Source organism: Hyaena hyaena, unplaced genomic scaffold, assembly GCF_003009895.1.
Source record: "Hyaena hyaena isolate Hyena2069 unplaced genomic scaffold, ASM300989v1 scaffold_398, whole genome shotgun sequence".
Classification (NCBI taxonomy): domain Eukaryota; kingdom Metazoa; phylum Chordata; class Mammalia; order Carnivora; family Hyaenidae; genus Hyaena; species Hyaena hyaena.
The window spans coordinates 864,937-881,612 of record NW_024081032.1 but is presented as its reverse complement, the minus strand read 5'-3'; the positions used below and the strand labels follow the sequence as shown (position 1 = coordinate 881,612).

General features: G+C 37.4%; 1 protein-coding gene across 1 annotated transcript in view; it reads left to right on the top strand.

Moving 5' to 3' along the window:
- Positions 1-16,676, top strand: part of NBEA (neurobeachin) — a 693,804-nt gene that overhangs the window by 617,908 nt on the left and 59,220 nt on the right. The window contains exons 46-47 of the mRNA XM_039251874.1: positions 2,363-2,482; positions 15,259-15,411. Of these exons, the coding sequence (XP_039107805.1) occupies positions 2,363-2,482; positions 15,259-15,411 (273 nt within the window). The remainder of the gene's footprint in view (positions 1-2,362; positions 2,483-15,258; positions 15,412-16,676) is intronic.

Here is a 16,676-nt window from a genome sequence, read left to right as displayed (position 1 = left end):
TAATTCCCACAGTTATCCCCAAGGTGTTGTCCCTCCCAATTAACATAGATGAAGGAACCGAAGCACAGTTACTTAAAATAGCTACGTAAGGTTAAATAACTTGCCTAAAAGAAGTAAATGGTTTGTTCTGCCAGGATTCAATTTTAGATCTGTCATTTTTCATTCAGTTTACCATGACTACTTCTAGAATTGTTTTTATTCCTACTTTAATTAATGTAATTTGGTGATAAGATACACCACATTAATTACCTAATGTTTAATAGTGAGTTAAAAATCCTCAAAGCAAATTAATTAGTGAAGGACATCTCATAAAATTTTTCTTCCTAACTTAATTTCAGTGACATCTATTTGTCTTTCATGTCACTTAAAATCTTAACCAGCAATATGGACTTCCTGCATGCCTATGTGATTTACAGGTGAATCAGTAATACCTTCCTCTGTATATTCTCATATCATTCTTTATCCAATCTCTTTAATCATACTTTCCGATAATCCAATACTGAACATAAAATATTGCTGATATGTTACAAACTTATAAGACTGATGACATCCAGCCACACTGATTTTCAGGAGGAGACTGAGGAAGATGAATGGTTGTAGCTGTGGCCCAACAGCTGGCCCTTACAGCTAACAACAAGAAGAGAAGTTCAGAAGGGACAAAGTAATGCTTTATAGATACACAAGAATTAATAGGGACTATATGTTAAAGAAAAATAACTGTTTAGGAAAATGTTGTGTAGATTTCTTAGCATTATTGAACCTAGGGGTGACATGTCATTCCTCCTAGACTTAAGAGAGAATCAAACCACAGGGGGGGAAAAAAAAAAAATATATATATATATATATATACCTCTGTGTTATACTTGTAGTTAAAACTAAGAAACCCTTGGTAAGAATGAATGTTATTCAGTCTCTTAAAATTCAGAAACAGGGGAACCTGGCAGCTCACTCAGTTAAGCATCCAACTTTGGATCAGTTCATGATCTCACGGTTCATGGGTTCGAGCTTAATCTCGGACTCTGTTGACAGCTCAGAACCTAGAGCCTGCTAAGGATTCTATGCCACTGTCTCTCTCTGCCCCTCTCCTGCTCGTGCTCTGTCTCCCTCTGTCTCTCACAAATAGATAAACATTAAAATAAATTAAAATAAAAAAACTAAATTCAGAAGCAGATTTAATGACATCATAAAAAAAGTCTCTTTCCCAACGTAAAAACTACACACAAAAAACATTCATATTAAATGCAATAGGACCGTGTGATTGTTATCCCTAGGTTTTCCACCATGGGAACATGTACTGGGTGCCAGACACTGTGTTTTTGTGAGGTAATAACGACAGAATACCAAAAGAACTCGAGTTTATCTAGTCTTATTTGCACTTCACTTTATTTTATTCATTTCTTCACCAGGTTATACATTGAGCAACTTTTATGTACCAGGAACTATTCTGAGTGTTGGAGATAAAACAGTGAACATGACAGATTTGGAATCTGTTCATGTGGGGGTGGGGGGATAGACAAGTTACAAATCACTTACAAAACAGCATGACAAGTTTTCAGTGATGTATTTAGAAAATATAGGCTGTATTTGAGCATACTGGAGAGCTTGGCAAATCAAGGAAAGTCTTTCAGGAGGAAAATGACATCTTGGCTGAGACATAAAGGATAGAAAGAACTTAGTCAAGTAAGGATGGTGAGGGAAAGGAATAAATTGGTACCAGGCAGAGGAAGCATCACCTACAAGGCACAGGAAGTGAGAGCAATGTGGCACAACCTTAGAATGTGAAGAAGGGAAGATGACAGATAAGTTTCTAGATCATTCGGGATCTTTTAAGACAAACTGAATAGTTTTAGACTTTTTCCTAAGCTATTGAAGGATTTTAAGCAGAAATTTGTGTTTTTAAAAGATCATCAACCGTAATATTGTACAAGCACTCTAGTGGACTTTCATGGGTAATCTAAGATGGCCGTTCCCTACCCAATTCCACAGTGCAGTGAATAGTGCCAGAGTGGTTTTCTTATTATGTATGGCCTTAGCTATTAGAAAGAAAATCTGAGTTATAAACTAATAATAACGCAAAGTCATTCGTCATTAAGTCATAGAGCACTAGAATTCCATCATGGGTCAGAAAACTGAAGCCCAAGAAGCAAAATGGACTGAAATCTTGTGACAAGTGCCAAAGCAGCCCGTTCAGGCCCAGACAGGCACCTCCTGACTCCTGGATGTCGTCCTCTTTCCAGGGCCCTTCACTGTTTCGCCCTCATGAGGGTTTCAAAGACCGTCATATTTTATGTGTCTGTCTCTGAAACAGAGCCACTAGCTCAGGAGGGTCAGATTCCTGACTCCTCTTCTTCTTTTTGTCCAGGAACCTTTCACAACCTTCTTCCTCAATGCAAATGATGGGAAATTTGACCATCCAGATCGAACCTTCTCATCGGTTGCAAGGTCATGGAGAACCAGTCAGAGAGATACCTCTGATGTAAAGGTAGGCGCTTTTATTTGTTGATACTGATTTAATTTCAAAAATGCTGAAATCTTGGTTTTTTTTATTTAATTGGCTGTATAAGACATTTTATACTGCAGTTTTTTCCCACCGTATTTTAAAATCGTGTGGCACATCTAACCTAAAAGGAAACTGGAGGAAATCATTTTGAGCATCACAGAAAATGATTCAGAATTCATTTATATTATTCAGTTAAGGTATTTTTGTTATTTCAAAAAATTCCTATCTGATTTAGATCGAATAATCTGGAGATGGAAAGAAAAGGCCATAAATTGCCTTTCCTGCTGTTAACTCAATATTTGGCCCATTCCATAAAACACAGCAGGAATTGGATTTGACCTTAATGTGTCATATTGTTATAGCTTGCCCAGCTTTGGGTTTATGTAGCCTGGGGCAATTAATAAAGCATTAATGACAAGACCCATTTAAAATGTAGGCTTTCTGTACAGACTTAGCTTTTACTTGACTGTGCCTGGGGATACTATGCAACAATACACATTAGATTAAACCAACACACACACACACACAATACTGAGGAACAGCCAGAGAGCAGAGTAATTTTACAGTTGGTACTACTTAACTATTGTTAAATACAAAGATTTGTTATTCATTTATATAGGCTTTTGGTTTTTTTTAAATGTTGTATTCAAAACAATAAAAGACATTTGTTCTCTCATTTTTTCTCTGCTAATGAGATATGATCAGGTTATTACACAGGGATACGTGTTTCTTATTCTAAGCCCTCTTTCTTCAAGGTAGTTTTTTTCCTCATCACTGCCACTCATATTGTTAAATAAAAAAATATTATGGTATTATTATACTTAGGGTCTTGATCCAACAAAAGGCAGTGAACTAAAGTCAAAATTGTCATTTTCATATCTATGCTTATGTATTGCAAACATTTTTAACAAGGCAATTATGGCCATATAGAACTGTAAGAAAACTGGGTAAGTACAACTTTGCTCAGTTCTTTTCAAAAGCAGAAAACAAAATGGATCCAACTAGAGTGTAGCTTATCTGTGTATTTTGTTTATTGCCATCAAAGGTAATTCAGAGCTGCATCCACACTATACCAGGTTATTTCATGTGAAAATGCCTGCTCACTCTTATTCGACATCATCACAAAAGAGAAAATTGACTTTTCAGCCTAATTCAAAGATCCACCCTCACAAACCCACAGACAGACCAGAATTAATCACTATAATTTACATAGTTTTGGACTTGTTTTCTCTCCTGAGAACTTAATTGATGCTTCTCATCACCAAAAATATCTCCCCGAGTTACAGGTCAGTCTCTGATGATGAATGTTCATATCAGGCTTTTTCCTCTTAAAACTGCTAGGATTTCTCCCGGTGTATTTCTGTTCTAGAACTTTTACGAATTGCTTACATTTTGTTACCATTGTTTTCCTTTGGTTCCTGGGGGTCACATCATCAAGGATAAACACCAGCGTGGCCATCACTAACTGAGGAGGTCTTCTCTTTTTTATCCTCAAGCGGCTGTGCTGAATACAAACGGGACTTATTCTCCCAACCCCGGGCTTAATTAGTTCATAAGAAGCTCGTTTCCCCAGCTTGACATTGCATGGATTTTCCCATTTTCCATTCTCGTTCACGTTTTATGATAATATATCTTGAATATCTTTCCACACAGATCCTTTCTTTGTAAAGGCTGCACATTGTACACATACACAATAATGTATTTTGACAATCTCCTGTTTATGGATAGCTCGTCTTTCTCTCTGATTGTTACTGTTAAACACAAGGGCTGTAGTAAACACACTTGCAAAGTCATCTTTGGTGTATCTGTAAAGGATGAACTTTGGGTGTATCTGTAAAGGATAATTTCTATTAATGGCCAAGTGGCTATATACATTTTTAATTTTGAAAGATATTGCCAAACCATTATTCCTGAAGATGGTAATTCACTCCCTAGAGCAGTGTGTGAGGATGCCTCCTTCCCCACGCCCCCCTCATCACTATTATGATAAACGGTGTAATTTTTGCTAATCTGGTGAGTGAGAATAGAGTTGTCTTTGTTTGGGTTTGCATGTCATTATTTATGAGTGCAATTGAGGATTTTGCATATTGACCTGTAAACTTACTCCAATCTTTTCCGATTTTTCAGTTGGGGTCATATGTTTTTTTTTTTTTAATTATTGATTTGAAAAAGATCTTTGAAATTGCATCAAGTTTTGTTACAAGTATGGTTTCTCAGTCTTTCTGCTGTGCTGTATTTCGTGCGTGCGTGCGTGCGTGTGTGTGTGTGTGTGTGTGTGTCCAAATGTACCAGTCTTTCTATTTATACCCATCAGAGTTTGAGGCCCCTCATTAAGGAAAATTTAGGGAAATTTTTTGGTAAAACTGATAGTAACTTGAGGTTTTTTACATTCATGTTTAAATATACTGATCAAAGTGCACGATATTTTTTCCCTCTAAAATAATACTTCATTTAGCAGGGAAGAATATGTTACCAAGAGTAATATAGCTTTGCTAACTGTGTGTTAAAACCCAAGCTTTTGATTTCTTATCCCCCCAGGCTGTTAAATAAAGCACTGGATATAATTTTAAGGAAATGCATTTCCACTTGTGAAGAAAAACATGTCTGCTATATTTACTTAGATAATCATATAAGAAAGAACTAAAGTAGAGTAGATGGCTTTATTCTGTCTCTCTTTATTAGGATCATTCTCTTCCTGTGATAATGAATACAAGCTGGGCAAAGATGGGGTGTTGGTGAAGTGACCTTTCAGGAGCCAGTTCCCCTGGGTTAAGTCAGACTAGTTAGTATTTTATTTATTTTTTTTTATTTCCCTTTTCTACAGTAGTCTTGGTAACAATGACATTCAACTTACTGGAGTTCTTACACTAAGATTCCTTAATGCCTTCAAAAGTTGTTATATTACTTTTGAATAGCTATGTAGATGTCAGAAAAGGTAGCTGTGACAAAATGTCATTAAGGTGACATAGTGTAAATTAATACAGTTAATGGAGGTGCTCACCACTGACTCGTTGACCCATTATGAGCTCTTGTGGAATTAACGAATGCCAGGGCATCAATCTTTTGAAAAAAAGGAAGAAAAGAGATGGCAGCTTTAAAACCTTGCAGTGAATTATATTAGAAAAGTGAAAACGTCTGGGTTGGATTTGATTTCACTAGGAAGCCATAAAATGGTATGCTCTCTCAGCAAAATATATTAAACTGAAATGTCAGATTTGATGCAATAGGTATACAATTATGATAGTGTTAATAGTGGTCTTCTATCACTCTAAGACATACTTTCAAGTCCAATTTCTCAGCACCTTGAACTTGTCATAAGCTTGTAAATTAGAAACTGTGTTTGAGGATATTTTCTTATTATTGACAGAACGCATATAACACTATTAACTGTACCATGGGGCTTTAGCGTAGCTGTTAAAATAAACCAGAAATCACATTTACCGACACATAATGCCTGTTATAATATTCATCTTGCCATTTCCTTAATAATATTTGGTGTCTTTCTGTACTGTTTTTCATTTAGGAAATCTTAAGCTACTTGGACTCTTTCCTTAAAGAGAAGCTGATTAACAGAAACCTATCAGTGGGAGAAGAGTAAACAGAAGAGTCTTTATGTGAAGTAGGCAAGATAGTGCCTAAAGTACCTCTGAAGGAGCACACTTAGAAGTTACGATAGTAGAGTTCATTCTTTTTGAATGGTTCTCCATAGTTTTTAAACATGCTTTTTTATTAGTTATTTGATACAGTCTTCAAAACAGCCCTGTGAAATAGCTACCATTATTCTTGTTTTGTAAAGGAGGCTCAGAGATCTTAAGTGGCCTACCTAAATTCTCACAGAAGATAAGCAGGAATCCAGAAGAGCATTGAGGTCTATTCAGTTATTCGTAGTGCTTTATTCATTGGCTGGCAGGCTGCTCGGCTTCTCCTGTGTGATCATATAATTGTATCCAGCCACTTTAACTAGTTTGGAATAATTGATCCATCAAGTTTTACTTTAGTTATTTATTGCTGTGTAACAAAACACCCTAAACCTTAATGCCTTTAAAAAAAAAACAAAAAAAAAACCTTACAACCATTTATTTCCCCAGAATTCTGCAGTCAGAATAGGGTTCATCAGGTACAGCTTGTGTCTGGTTCACCTGAGGTCAGCTGGGGTGGCTTGTCTGGGTCTGGAGGGTTCAAGTAGACTTTACTCACTTATCTGTTGCAAGAGTGGCTGGAACAGCTAGGGCCTTGCTGGTGCTCTTTCTTTATATAGTCTTTCTAAGAAAATCACACTTTTTTTTGTAGGGGGGTTGCTAGCAAAAGGATGAAAAAAAAAAAAAATGGGAACGGCAAGGCTACTTAATGCCTAGGCTTAAAACTCCAATAGTGTTGGGGCACCTGGGTGGCTCAGTTGGTTAAGCATCTAACTTGATTTCAGCTCAGGTCATGATCTCATGGTACCTGAGTTCGAGCCCCACATCAGCCTCTGTGCTGACAGCACGAAGCCTGCTTAGGATTCTCTCTACACACTCCTCTCTGCCACTTCCTCTCTCTCTCTCTCTCTCTCTCTCTCTCTCTCTGTCTTTCAATAAAAAAGTCACATAATGTTACCCCTATAACATTCTATTGGTCAAAAAAAGTCACAGTACTAGCTCAAATGAACTTTGCTTCCTGGTGAGTTAAGTAGCGAAGTCTCATTTCAAGAGGACTTTTGTGGCCATCTCTGCAGTCTACTAAATTCCTCTCTCTGATCACAATTCACTTTCCTCCTAGATGCAAAATATACTCAGCTTGTTAGCTACATTATTGTATCCAGCTCAAAATCTCTTATCTCACGGTCTATATTAGGTCCGGGTACAGATAAAGTAGAGAAATTCCTAATTCGGATACCTGGAAACTAGAAATACAGATTTTCTGTCCCATGTGGAAAGCCAGAAACAGGTGGTAAGCCAGAAACAGGTAAACCTCAACACAGTGTTGCAAAGGAAGGGGTGTGGAAGGTACACAGCAGTGGCTGATTCATAGAGATTATAGCCAGACACATGTGGTCAGTTTCCTAGACTGTGGAGATAGGTCCTCAGGGACCCACTTAATCAGTTTTCTTTTCCATAAGTGATAGCCATTGTTTGCAGCTCAGTGGCTTTCCCCAAATGTTTCCTGATCATAGAACGTTGGGACCAAGACATCTTTTAACCTCCTTTAAAATTCTGTGCACTTGCTCTGTATCAAATTATAGTTCATCATTAGAAACAACTTGCACTCAAAAGTCCTTTGGAGATAGGATCCTCTCTCTGCTTCTGAATATGAGTTAAGATGCTGTTTATAATGCCCTTAAGATTCTTAGAATCCCTTTGTGTAGCTGAATTAATTGGTCTACACACCACCACCTTGAATTTTGCTGAGCACGTATAAAAGGGGATCCAGCCATGCCCTTTCCCTTCTGGTCATATTTGATTTGCAGCGTCTTGTAATGGATCTTTGTTCTGAACCTGTTTCATATTTTGAGAACCTTTTGGCATCAGAATACATTGTCCTAGGCCCCTATTCATATCTCCCCTGAATATTGCTTCAAAACTGAGCAGTTTCTTCCTTAGCTTATAATACCTTATCCCTAGATCATTCAAAGAAACCAATGGCCACTTTCAGCATCCTGACTGTAGATCTCCTAATGCAGAGCGCAAGTTCATTAGATGCTTTTCCTGCTGTTTTTGAAATTATTGCAAGAAACAGTCTTGTTCATGTGTCCCCACCACATAACACCGGTTGCCTTTCTCCTGCTTGCCGACTGATCTTCCAGACTCTAACCAGCCTCCTCATAGCCCCAGCAGCCTCTGTCTCCTTCCCAGTCCTAATGCCACTGCCAAGTTTGAGTTTTTATTACTTAGCATTCCACTCCCAGGCATCAATTTCCGTTTCTGTTATCTATTAACGGGTGGAACAAAGCACCCCCAAACTTCGTCTTAATACCACAGCAAGTATTTATTTGTTAACAGTTACGCAGTTAAGGCCCAGCAAGGACTGCTTATAGTTGTGCTCCATGGTGACAGCTTAGGGGCAGGGCCGGGCTGCAGAACCCAGCATGGCTTTACGCACGTGTTCATCACCCATCTGAGCTGGCCGGAATAGCTCGGGACTGTCCAGACAAGTCTGTCCCTTTCCACGATCACTCCAGCAAGGGGGCCACACTACCTTCTGTGATGGTGAGCCTCTAGGCGGATAAAAACAGAAGCTGCAAGGCCTCTGAAGTCTGAGACTTCTCTAGAAGCCCTACAGTGTCATTTTTTCACATTCTGTGTGTTGAAATACGCCTGCCTGCTTTCCAAGAGGGAAAAAATAGACTTCACCACTTTATGGGATTGTTACTGGTTAAAGTGTATGCTTTGGTCCTGGGCAAAGTCAGAGCAATACTTTTGATCTGCATGGAAAAAAAAAAGTTGATAGAATGAATTGTTTCTAAAAGATATTTTGCATAAAGCTTTAAATGCATTGTTTTACTCTGTTGTCCCTATTTAATCCTTATATGTTCCCTGTGAGTTAATTGCTATCATCATCACAACTTTGCATATTGAAGAAACTGATTTTTTTTCCCAAAAGTTTCAGAAACTTACCCAAGCTAGCAAGAAGTCGGATTTAGACTCAGATCTATTTGATTCTGATGGACATAAAGTAGCACTTATCTGGTAGAAGGGATAATCCCAAAACTGCCTGCCTGCCCCGTCTCCCTGCTATCTTCACCTAAATGGGAGTTAATCAACTAAATGGTACCCCTGCTTTATCCAACACAGCTTTAAAGCCATGGCCTTCAGTATTGTTTTTATCACTCTTTCATGCCTGAAATGCAGGAAATTGTAAACATACAGCAATAATTGATTCCTTTTTTTTTTTGAATCTCACACCTTTGTACTGAGTATCTATTATGTACTAGGCACCGTTCCTACCAAGTGAGTGGTGTGAACCGGCGTGCTTACTAGACAGCGGTCCCTAGGGATTCCCAGTGTGGTGGGACCCAGGAGCCGAATATATAAAAAAAAAGAAAATTAGCATGGCTGTGCAGAAAATCAAAACAGAATGAAGTCCATACAGAAGGACTAGGTTGCTGCTCCGAAGGCAAAATAGAAACCAAAAGAGCAGAGACCCTGGAGTTAAATACAGTGTTTGATTTTGATTTCTGGCTTTTCCACCTATTTCCACTGTAACCATTGGCAGATTAGTTACCTTCTCTTTGCCTCAGTTTTCATGTCGATGAAGTGGGAAGAATGGGAATACCTACTCCATGAAATTTTGTCAAGATTAAGAAGATATATGTAAAGTGCACTTAGAACAGTACCCAGACATAGTATGATACAAATAAATTCTGCCTGCTGTTTTAAGATTGACCAGAGGTAACATTTCAGCTGATTTCTTGTCTTGAAGCTCAGATACAGTCATTGCCATCTGGGATGTAACAGCTGAGTCTCAGAGATGAAACTCTCTTATTCATTAGGTTTTTCTTTTTTAAATAAGCAAACCTTGTAAATTCTATAAATGTGAATACAAATTGTATGCTAATGTCCTGCATTTCTAAGACTAACATTAAATTTTAAAATGCTATTTGAAACAAGATATTTTAATTTTTTAATTTTAAAGATTAAAAATAAAATGGAGGCATAATCATTTACACTCTGCTCCTTTAGCAACTTCTCCCCAGACTTCATGAGTTTACTCTCTCTCTACCTTCCCCTTCAGGAAAAAAAAAAAAAAAAAATCCCAAACCTCCCAGCTCAGGACTTCAGGCTCAGTCACATATAGCTCTGATGTTTTGAAGCTTTTAGGGGTCTCACAATTAAGCTGAGCTCCAGGAATTTCTTTATATTTGCCTTAAAAATGTGTCTGTTTGTGACTGTTCCCTCTATTCGAAATCTGAAAGCATTTCTTCCACTCCAAACATCAGGCTTCTAACAGCTGAGTCCAGCATCTTAGTGAACATCCTAGTTAGTGAGCATAGTCTGGTGGTTCAGATGAGGACTGGAGGGGAGGATGTGGCCTTTTTTTTTTTTTTTTTTTAATGTTTTATTCATTTCTGAGAGAGAGGCAGTGTGAGCAGGGGAGGGTCAGAGAGAGAGGGAGATACAGAATCTGAAGCAGGCTCCAGGCTCTGAGCTGGCTGTCAGCACAGAGCCCTACGCAGGGCTCCAGCCCACAAACTGTGAGATCAAGACCTGAGCCGAAGTCAGACGCTTAACCTTAACCGACTGAGCCACCCAGGCGCCCCGGATGTGGCCTTATTAAAGGGATCATCCGGAAAGCCCCAGTAATGCTACCTTTTCATATAACTGGCCTTGCCTCCCTGAGTGTTCCTGATGAAATACTTAACTTGTCCTCCTGACTTTCTATGTAACCACCAGGGCAGATCTTTCTTGGCCCCGTTTTGCATTTTTTCCTTGGTGGCAGCCAGCTTTTAGCTCCTTCTTATGCCAGAAAGTTTCAATTAAACTGAAGTAGATCTTGTTTCTTCCACTTCTGTAGTTGGGGTACAATTTTGTCAGCAACTTTACAATTAACTTTCTCTGTATTTTAAAGTGAACTGTTTTATGCTGTTAAACCTTTTATACATAAGTAAGATAAGCAAGATGTTTTTTAAGCTCCAAACATTTCCTCCCAAAGGGTACAAATGTTATTTGGGGGGTTCATCCTTTTTCTTTTATCTAATAAAGTCCTCCATTGGCTCTTTTCCAGTCTTGAGGCATTCCTCCAACCATCTACATATTCTCCCAGAAGAATTCTAGTGATATTAAAATAACTTGACCTAATATCTTCATCAGTAGCTTAATATTTAATGAGCACCTGCTACATATAAAGTATAATACCAAGAGCTACGAAGGATCAACAAAAAATGAACCTCATAATATCAGGCTTGAAAATCTGCTTTGCCCAAACTGATATTAATATAAAATCCTAGGGCTTTGTTGCCTTTGTGAATGTAGTTTAATGACATTCAGGAAAATAGTATTATAGTGGTAAGTAGGTTAATAATAACCAGATAGTTTATGTGACCCTACACCACAGAGGAAAAAATGGAAATAATATATTTGGAAAACATTACAAAGCACCAAGACAGGTGAAGATAAATTAAGACTCTTTGGGCTGTTTAAATAAAAAATAAATTTATGTTGCTATCTCCATGTGGATATATCTCTCTGTCCTCAAGGAAGCTTATATAGTCTAGTTCTAGAGATAAGACCTGAACACAAATAACTGATGAAAGGCAGTAAAGGAAATCCCTGACTTATGGGAGTCTCCTACATATAAATCACCCTGCAGAAAGAGGGACTGCATGAGCTTACATTCTTTTCCCCTTTTGGAATACTATTGCTGTTACATGTCAGATAAAGAAAGGGTAATGCTTAAATAGCCATAGTCTTTATCTTTTCAGTATCCTTTACTAATTGTCTGTGTTTTCCCCAACCAGGAGAGTAAGATCAAAAGAAAATTGTTAAGTTTTATTTTAATGTATTGAAATAATAGGTTAATAATTATTGCCTTGATCAGCTCAGTCAGCGGTATTTACCATAACCTAGGGAACTTATAAACAACTGAATTTTATTTCTTACGGTTGTAGAGGCTGGAGGTCCAAGGCTAAGGTGTCCACATAGACAAGTTCAATGTCTAGTGAGCACCTGCTTCCTGGTTCACAGACAGCCATTGTCTTGCTGTGTCTTCACATGGTCAAGAGGCAGGCTCCTTTAAGGACACTAATCCCTTCCTGGGGGCTCCACCCTCATGACCTCATCTAATTCTAATTGCCTTCCAAAGACTCCACCTCCTAATAGCATCAGAGAGGGATGGAGTTTCAACATTTGAATTTTAGAGGAATAGAAACATCAGATATAACGACTATGCACTTCTGATTGCGTACAAATGAGTGAGAATAGTAATGAAGCATCTACCTTCTCATCAGTGATCACACACCTTTACCAGATTGCTACTTCAAAGCAATATAATATACACCATCAGTGCTTACCCGGCCCGGAAATCAGTTCATTATATCCTTACTGATAAAATATTTCTGAATCAATGTTTAGCTCTTGTCTTACCCACCAACTAAACTGTATCATGATTTCCAAATAAGAATGTTTCTTTACCTGTTAGTTTTTCTTTCAGCCCCTTAACAGTTTCCCTTTTACATACAGGTCACTGTAACAGTTTCCCTTTTACATACAGGTCACTGAAAATGTACATTAATTTATATTAATTCACCATGATTCTCCTTCCCCACAATCCGTTGTGACCTTGAAGTCATGTAGTTTGTTGTTAATGAACAAATGTCTTGCAGTGTGAGTCACCTAATTCCTTCTGTTCTTTGCACACCCATCCTCGCCTCTGTCACAGGCTACCCTCCCTGCTCAAGTCCCGTGGTACGTCCCCTTAGTCGCTACAACTCGCACTTGCCCTTCCTCCTTCCCTCCCATTCTTCTTGCTGCTTCTGATTCCCCTTCTCCCCACATATGCACAGATATCCAGTATCTGTCCTCTGCATCCATCCTTTCTGTTGCCATCCAATGTCTTGTTAAAAAACAAATCTGCTCAGGGGCGCCTGGGTGGCTTAGTCGTTTAAGCGTCCGACTTCCGCTCAGGTCATGATCTCGCGGTTCGTGGGTTCGAGCCCCACGTCGGGCTCTGTGCTGACTACCAGCTCAGAGCCTGGAGCCTGTTTCAGAGTCTGTCACTCCCTCTCTCTCTGACCCTCCCCTGCTCACGCTGTCTCTCTCTCTCTCTCTCTCTCTCTCCTAGAAATAAATAAAACATTTAAAAAAAACAAAAAACAAAAAACAAATCTGTCCAATACAAAGATCCAAACAGCCTAGCTTGGCATAAAATGTTCTTCATCATCTGGCTCCATATAACTCTCACCATCCCACTTCCCCCATCTTGATCTGTCCCCCAATATGTCCTATACTCCAACCCATACTCAGTCCTTACTGCCTCTTGATTATACTTCCTGATGGTCCCCTGCCCCTCTCCCCCCTGCCTTTATCTTAGCCAGAGTCAAATTCAAATGTCTGCTCTCCAGTCAAGTCCCTCCTGACTTCTCCTGTGTTCTCTGCCTTCTCTGTGCCCCCTTGTTCTGGGTTTCTACTTCTTTAAAGCAGTATTATTGTGTATTACATCCATCTGTTTGCGTATTTACCCCACAGACCAGATTATAAATTACTTGAAATAAAACCATGTCTTGTTCGTTTTTTTCTTTCCTTGTACCTGTCGCAGTGCCCTGTACTCAAACCTTATTATGTTTTATTTTTCTTATGGTTTATATTTATCATCATCAGAATGGATAATAATCAAATTCTCACAGAGCATTACTAAGATAAACACCTACTTAGGCCATAAGTTAGACAAATGTTGGTTTTAGCAGGAGAACCCATAAAGAGAAAGCTTTTGTGTATGCTGTTCTTGGAAAATTAATAATTTGATTTATTTGAAGATATCAGTGTCTGGTGTTTTGGGTGTTTTTTTTTGTTTGTTTTTTAATTTTCCTATGAATCTCTAGAGAGGACCACAGCAAGAGTTGAATTTCAGGTGCTTCATTATCAGTGTTATGCTTTTTTGATATAAAGTTAATTTAACCTTCATCTTGATATTTGAAAAGATTTTTGTTGTTTTATGATATAGATGGTATACATAAAACTACAATGGTTTACTTTTTGGAGGATTTTGTTTGCATTTTCTCCCAATTGCTTCGAAAAATGACAACAACAACAAAAAACATTTCTAGGGCCATAAAAACAGTTCACTTCCGGGGCGCCTGGGTGGCTCAGTCGGTTAAGCGTCCAACTTTGGCTCAGGTCATGATCTCACGGTTCGTGATCTCACGGGTTGGAGACTCGCATCGGGCTCTGGGCTGACAACTAGCTCAGAGCCTGGAGCCTGTCTTCAGATTCTGTGTCTCCCTCTCTTTCTGACCCTCCCCTGCTCACGCTGTCTCTCTCTCTCAAAAATAAATAAAAACATTTTTAAAAAATTTAAAACAGTTCATTTCCATATCAGATTTATTCTAAAGGAACATAAACCTCATATTAGACATTGTGCATCAAACACAGGTCTTTGCCTTGAATCATGTTGTTCATGCCATCTTTACATACAAGTAACATAAGTTCTCTTTGTAACTAGTTTATTAAGAAGTTACCATTCATGTGCCATGTGTTAAACATTTAAAACTTATTGTCATGCTGCATATCATCTCTTCATTGTGTTTAGTGGTAGGTGCAAAAGTAATTGTGCCAAATTACAAAATAAAACTATGTTTTTTAAATAAAAATTATGTTGTGTGTGTGATCAAAAAGAAAAGTAGAAGATATTACATAATTTTTAATACTGGTAAAATTTTTTTTTAATTTGGGTATTAATAATATTCAAAAAAGGTTATTGAGTGGCATAGACTTGTAGATATAGCTTATATATTTGCTTAATACTACTATTATGAACTACTGTTGATTCTATAATTCTTTTCTCTTAACTAATTGTAGCAAGATAAGACTGAAAGTTTATAAACATAAATTATCAAATAAAATGTTTAAGAAAAATATTGGCCTTCTCCTTCCTTCTCCTCTCTTCCTTCTCTTCCTCTTTTCTAAGAAAATCAAATAAAGAATTAAATAATAAAATACTGGATTTAAAGACTTTGTTTAATTCAGTTTATAGTTAACAAGTTATAATAGTTTTATTCAACTCACTTTTAAAGTGGTTTAATATATTTTAACATATTAAATATATTAATATATTTTTATTCCTGGCAGGAACTAATTCCAGAGTTCTATTACCTACCAGAGATGTTTGTCAACAGTAATGGATACAATCTCGGAGTCAGAGAAGATGAAGTTGTGGTAAATGATGTCGGTCTTCCCCCTTGGGCCAAAAAACCTGAAGACTTTGTACGGATCAACAGGATGGTAAGAGAGATTTTGTTTTGCTTGAGCAGTCATCAAGAAGTAAAAATAGTCTGTTGTTTTATTTTGTTTCTGACTATTTAACAAATTGTCATTTAACATCTATAAATACAAGGTTAAAATTTTAAGAAAAAAAAGATAAGAATTTTACTATTGTCTTTTGACATCATTCTTTATTGCGGGGTGGATTTTCCTTTCATAAAGACTAATAAAGAAATGGTAATTCAGTTATATTTGCTCCCTTAGGAGAAGATAATCAGATGAGCATCTGTTGACTAATACAAGATATTCTAAAATGCTTGAAATAAATGTCCATTTCTTGTTTTTGTCTACTGGCTAAATCTGTACTCTTTTTTCACTCATAAAATATTCAAAAGCAAATAATTTACATTTAAAACATATATGCATGCAGGAAATTATAAGCTATGAAACATACCTTAAAATATTATATACTTGTCTTTAAGAGAACATCTAGTAAACATTCATAGATTGAAAATATCATTACTTTTTAAATCTATATGACAGATGTCCGGGTGTTCATATAGAAAATGTGTAAATAGGAAAAAATGTATAACTAGAATGTTAGCATGTGGGAATTTTATGGATTTTGATGTATTTATCCATTATTTAAGGAAGTTTTAATCTCAATGTGGTTATGATATATGGAAATGAACCACTTTACCAAACAATCCCTCTAGTGTACTATTATTCTTAGTAAAGTGAGGAATTATACCAAGAAAGTCAGTGATCATATATATATATATATCATCATATATATAGTATATATATATATATACTTTTTAAACTTTTTAAGTTTATTTATTAATTTGAGAGAGACAGGGGAAACATGAGTGAGGGAGGGGCAGCAAGAGAGGGAGAGAGAGAATCCCAAGCAGGTTCTGTGCTGTTGGTGCAGAGCCCAAAATGAGGGGCTTGAAGTCACAAAACCATGAGATCATGACCTGAGCAGAAACTAAAGAGCCGGATGCTTAACTAACTGAGCCACCCAGGCACCCCCTCAAAATATTTTTTAACCCTATTTCACTCACTACCAATTTTTTCCAAGTGTCTTATAAATGTATTTTATTTTGATTTTACACCTTATTTATGTGAATCAGAATCCAAATAAAGTTCACATTTACAATGGAGTTCACATATGTCACTCCTTTCTCTTGGTTAAGACTTACATAATTTACATATGTCACGCAGATATGATTCACATACCATACCGTTCACCCACATCACGTAAAAACATAAATGGATTTTAA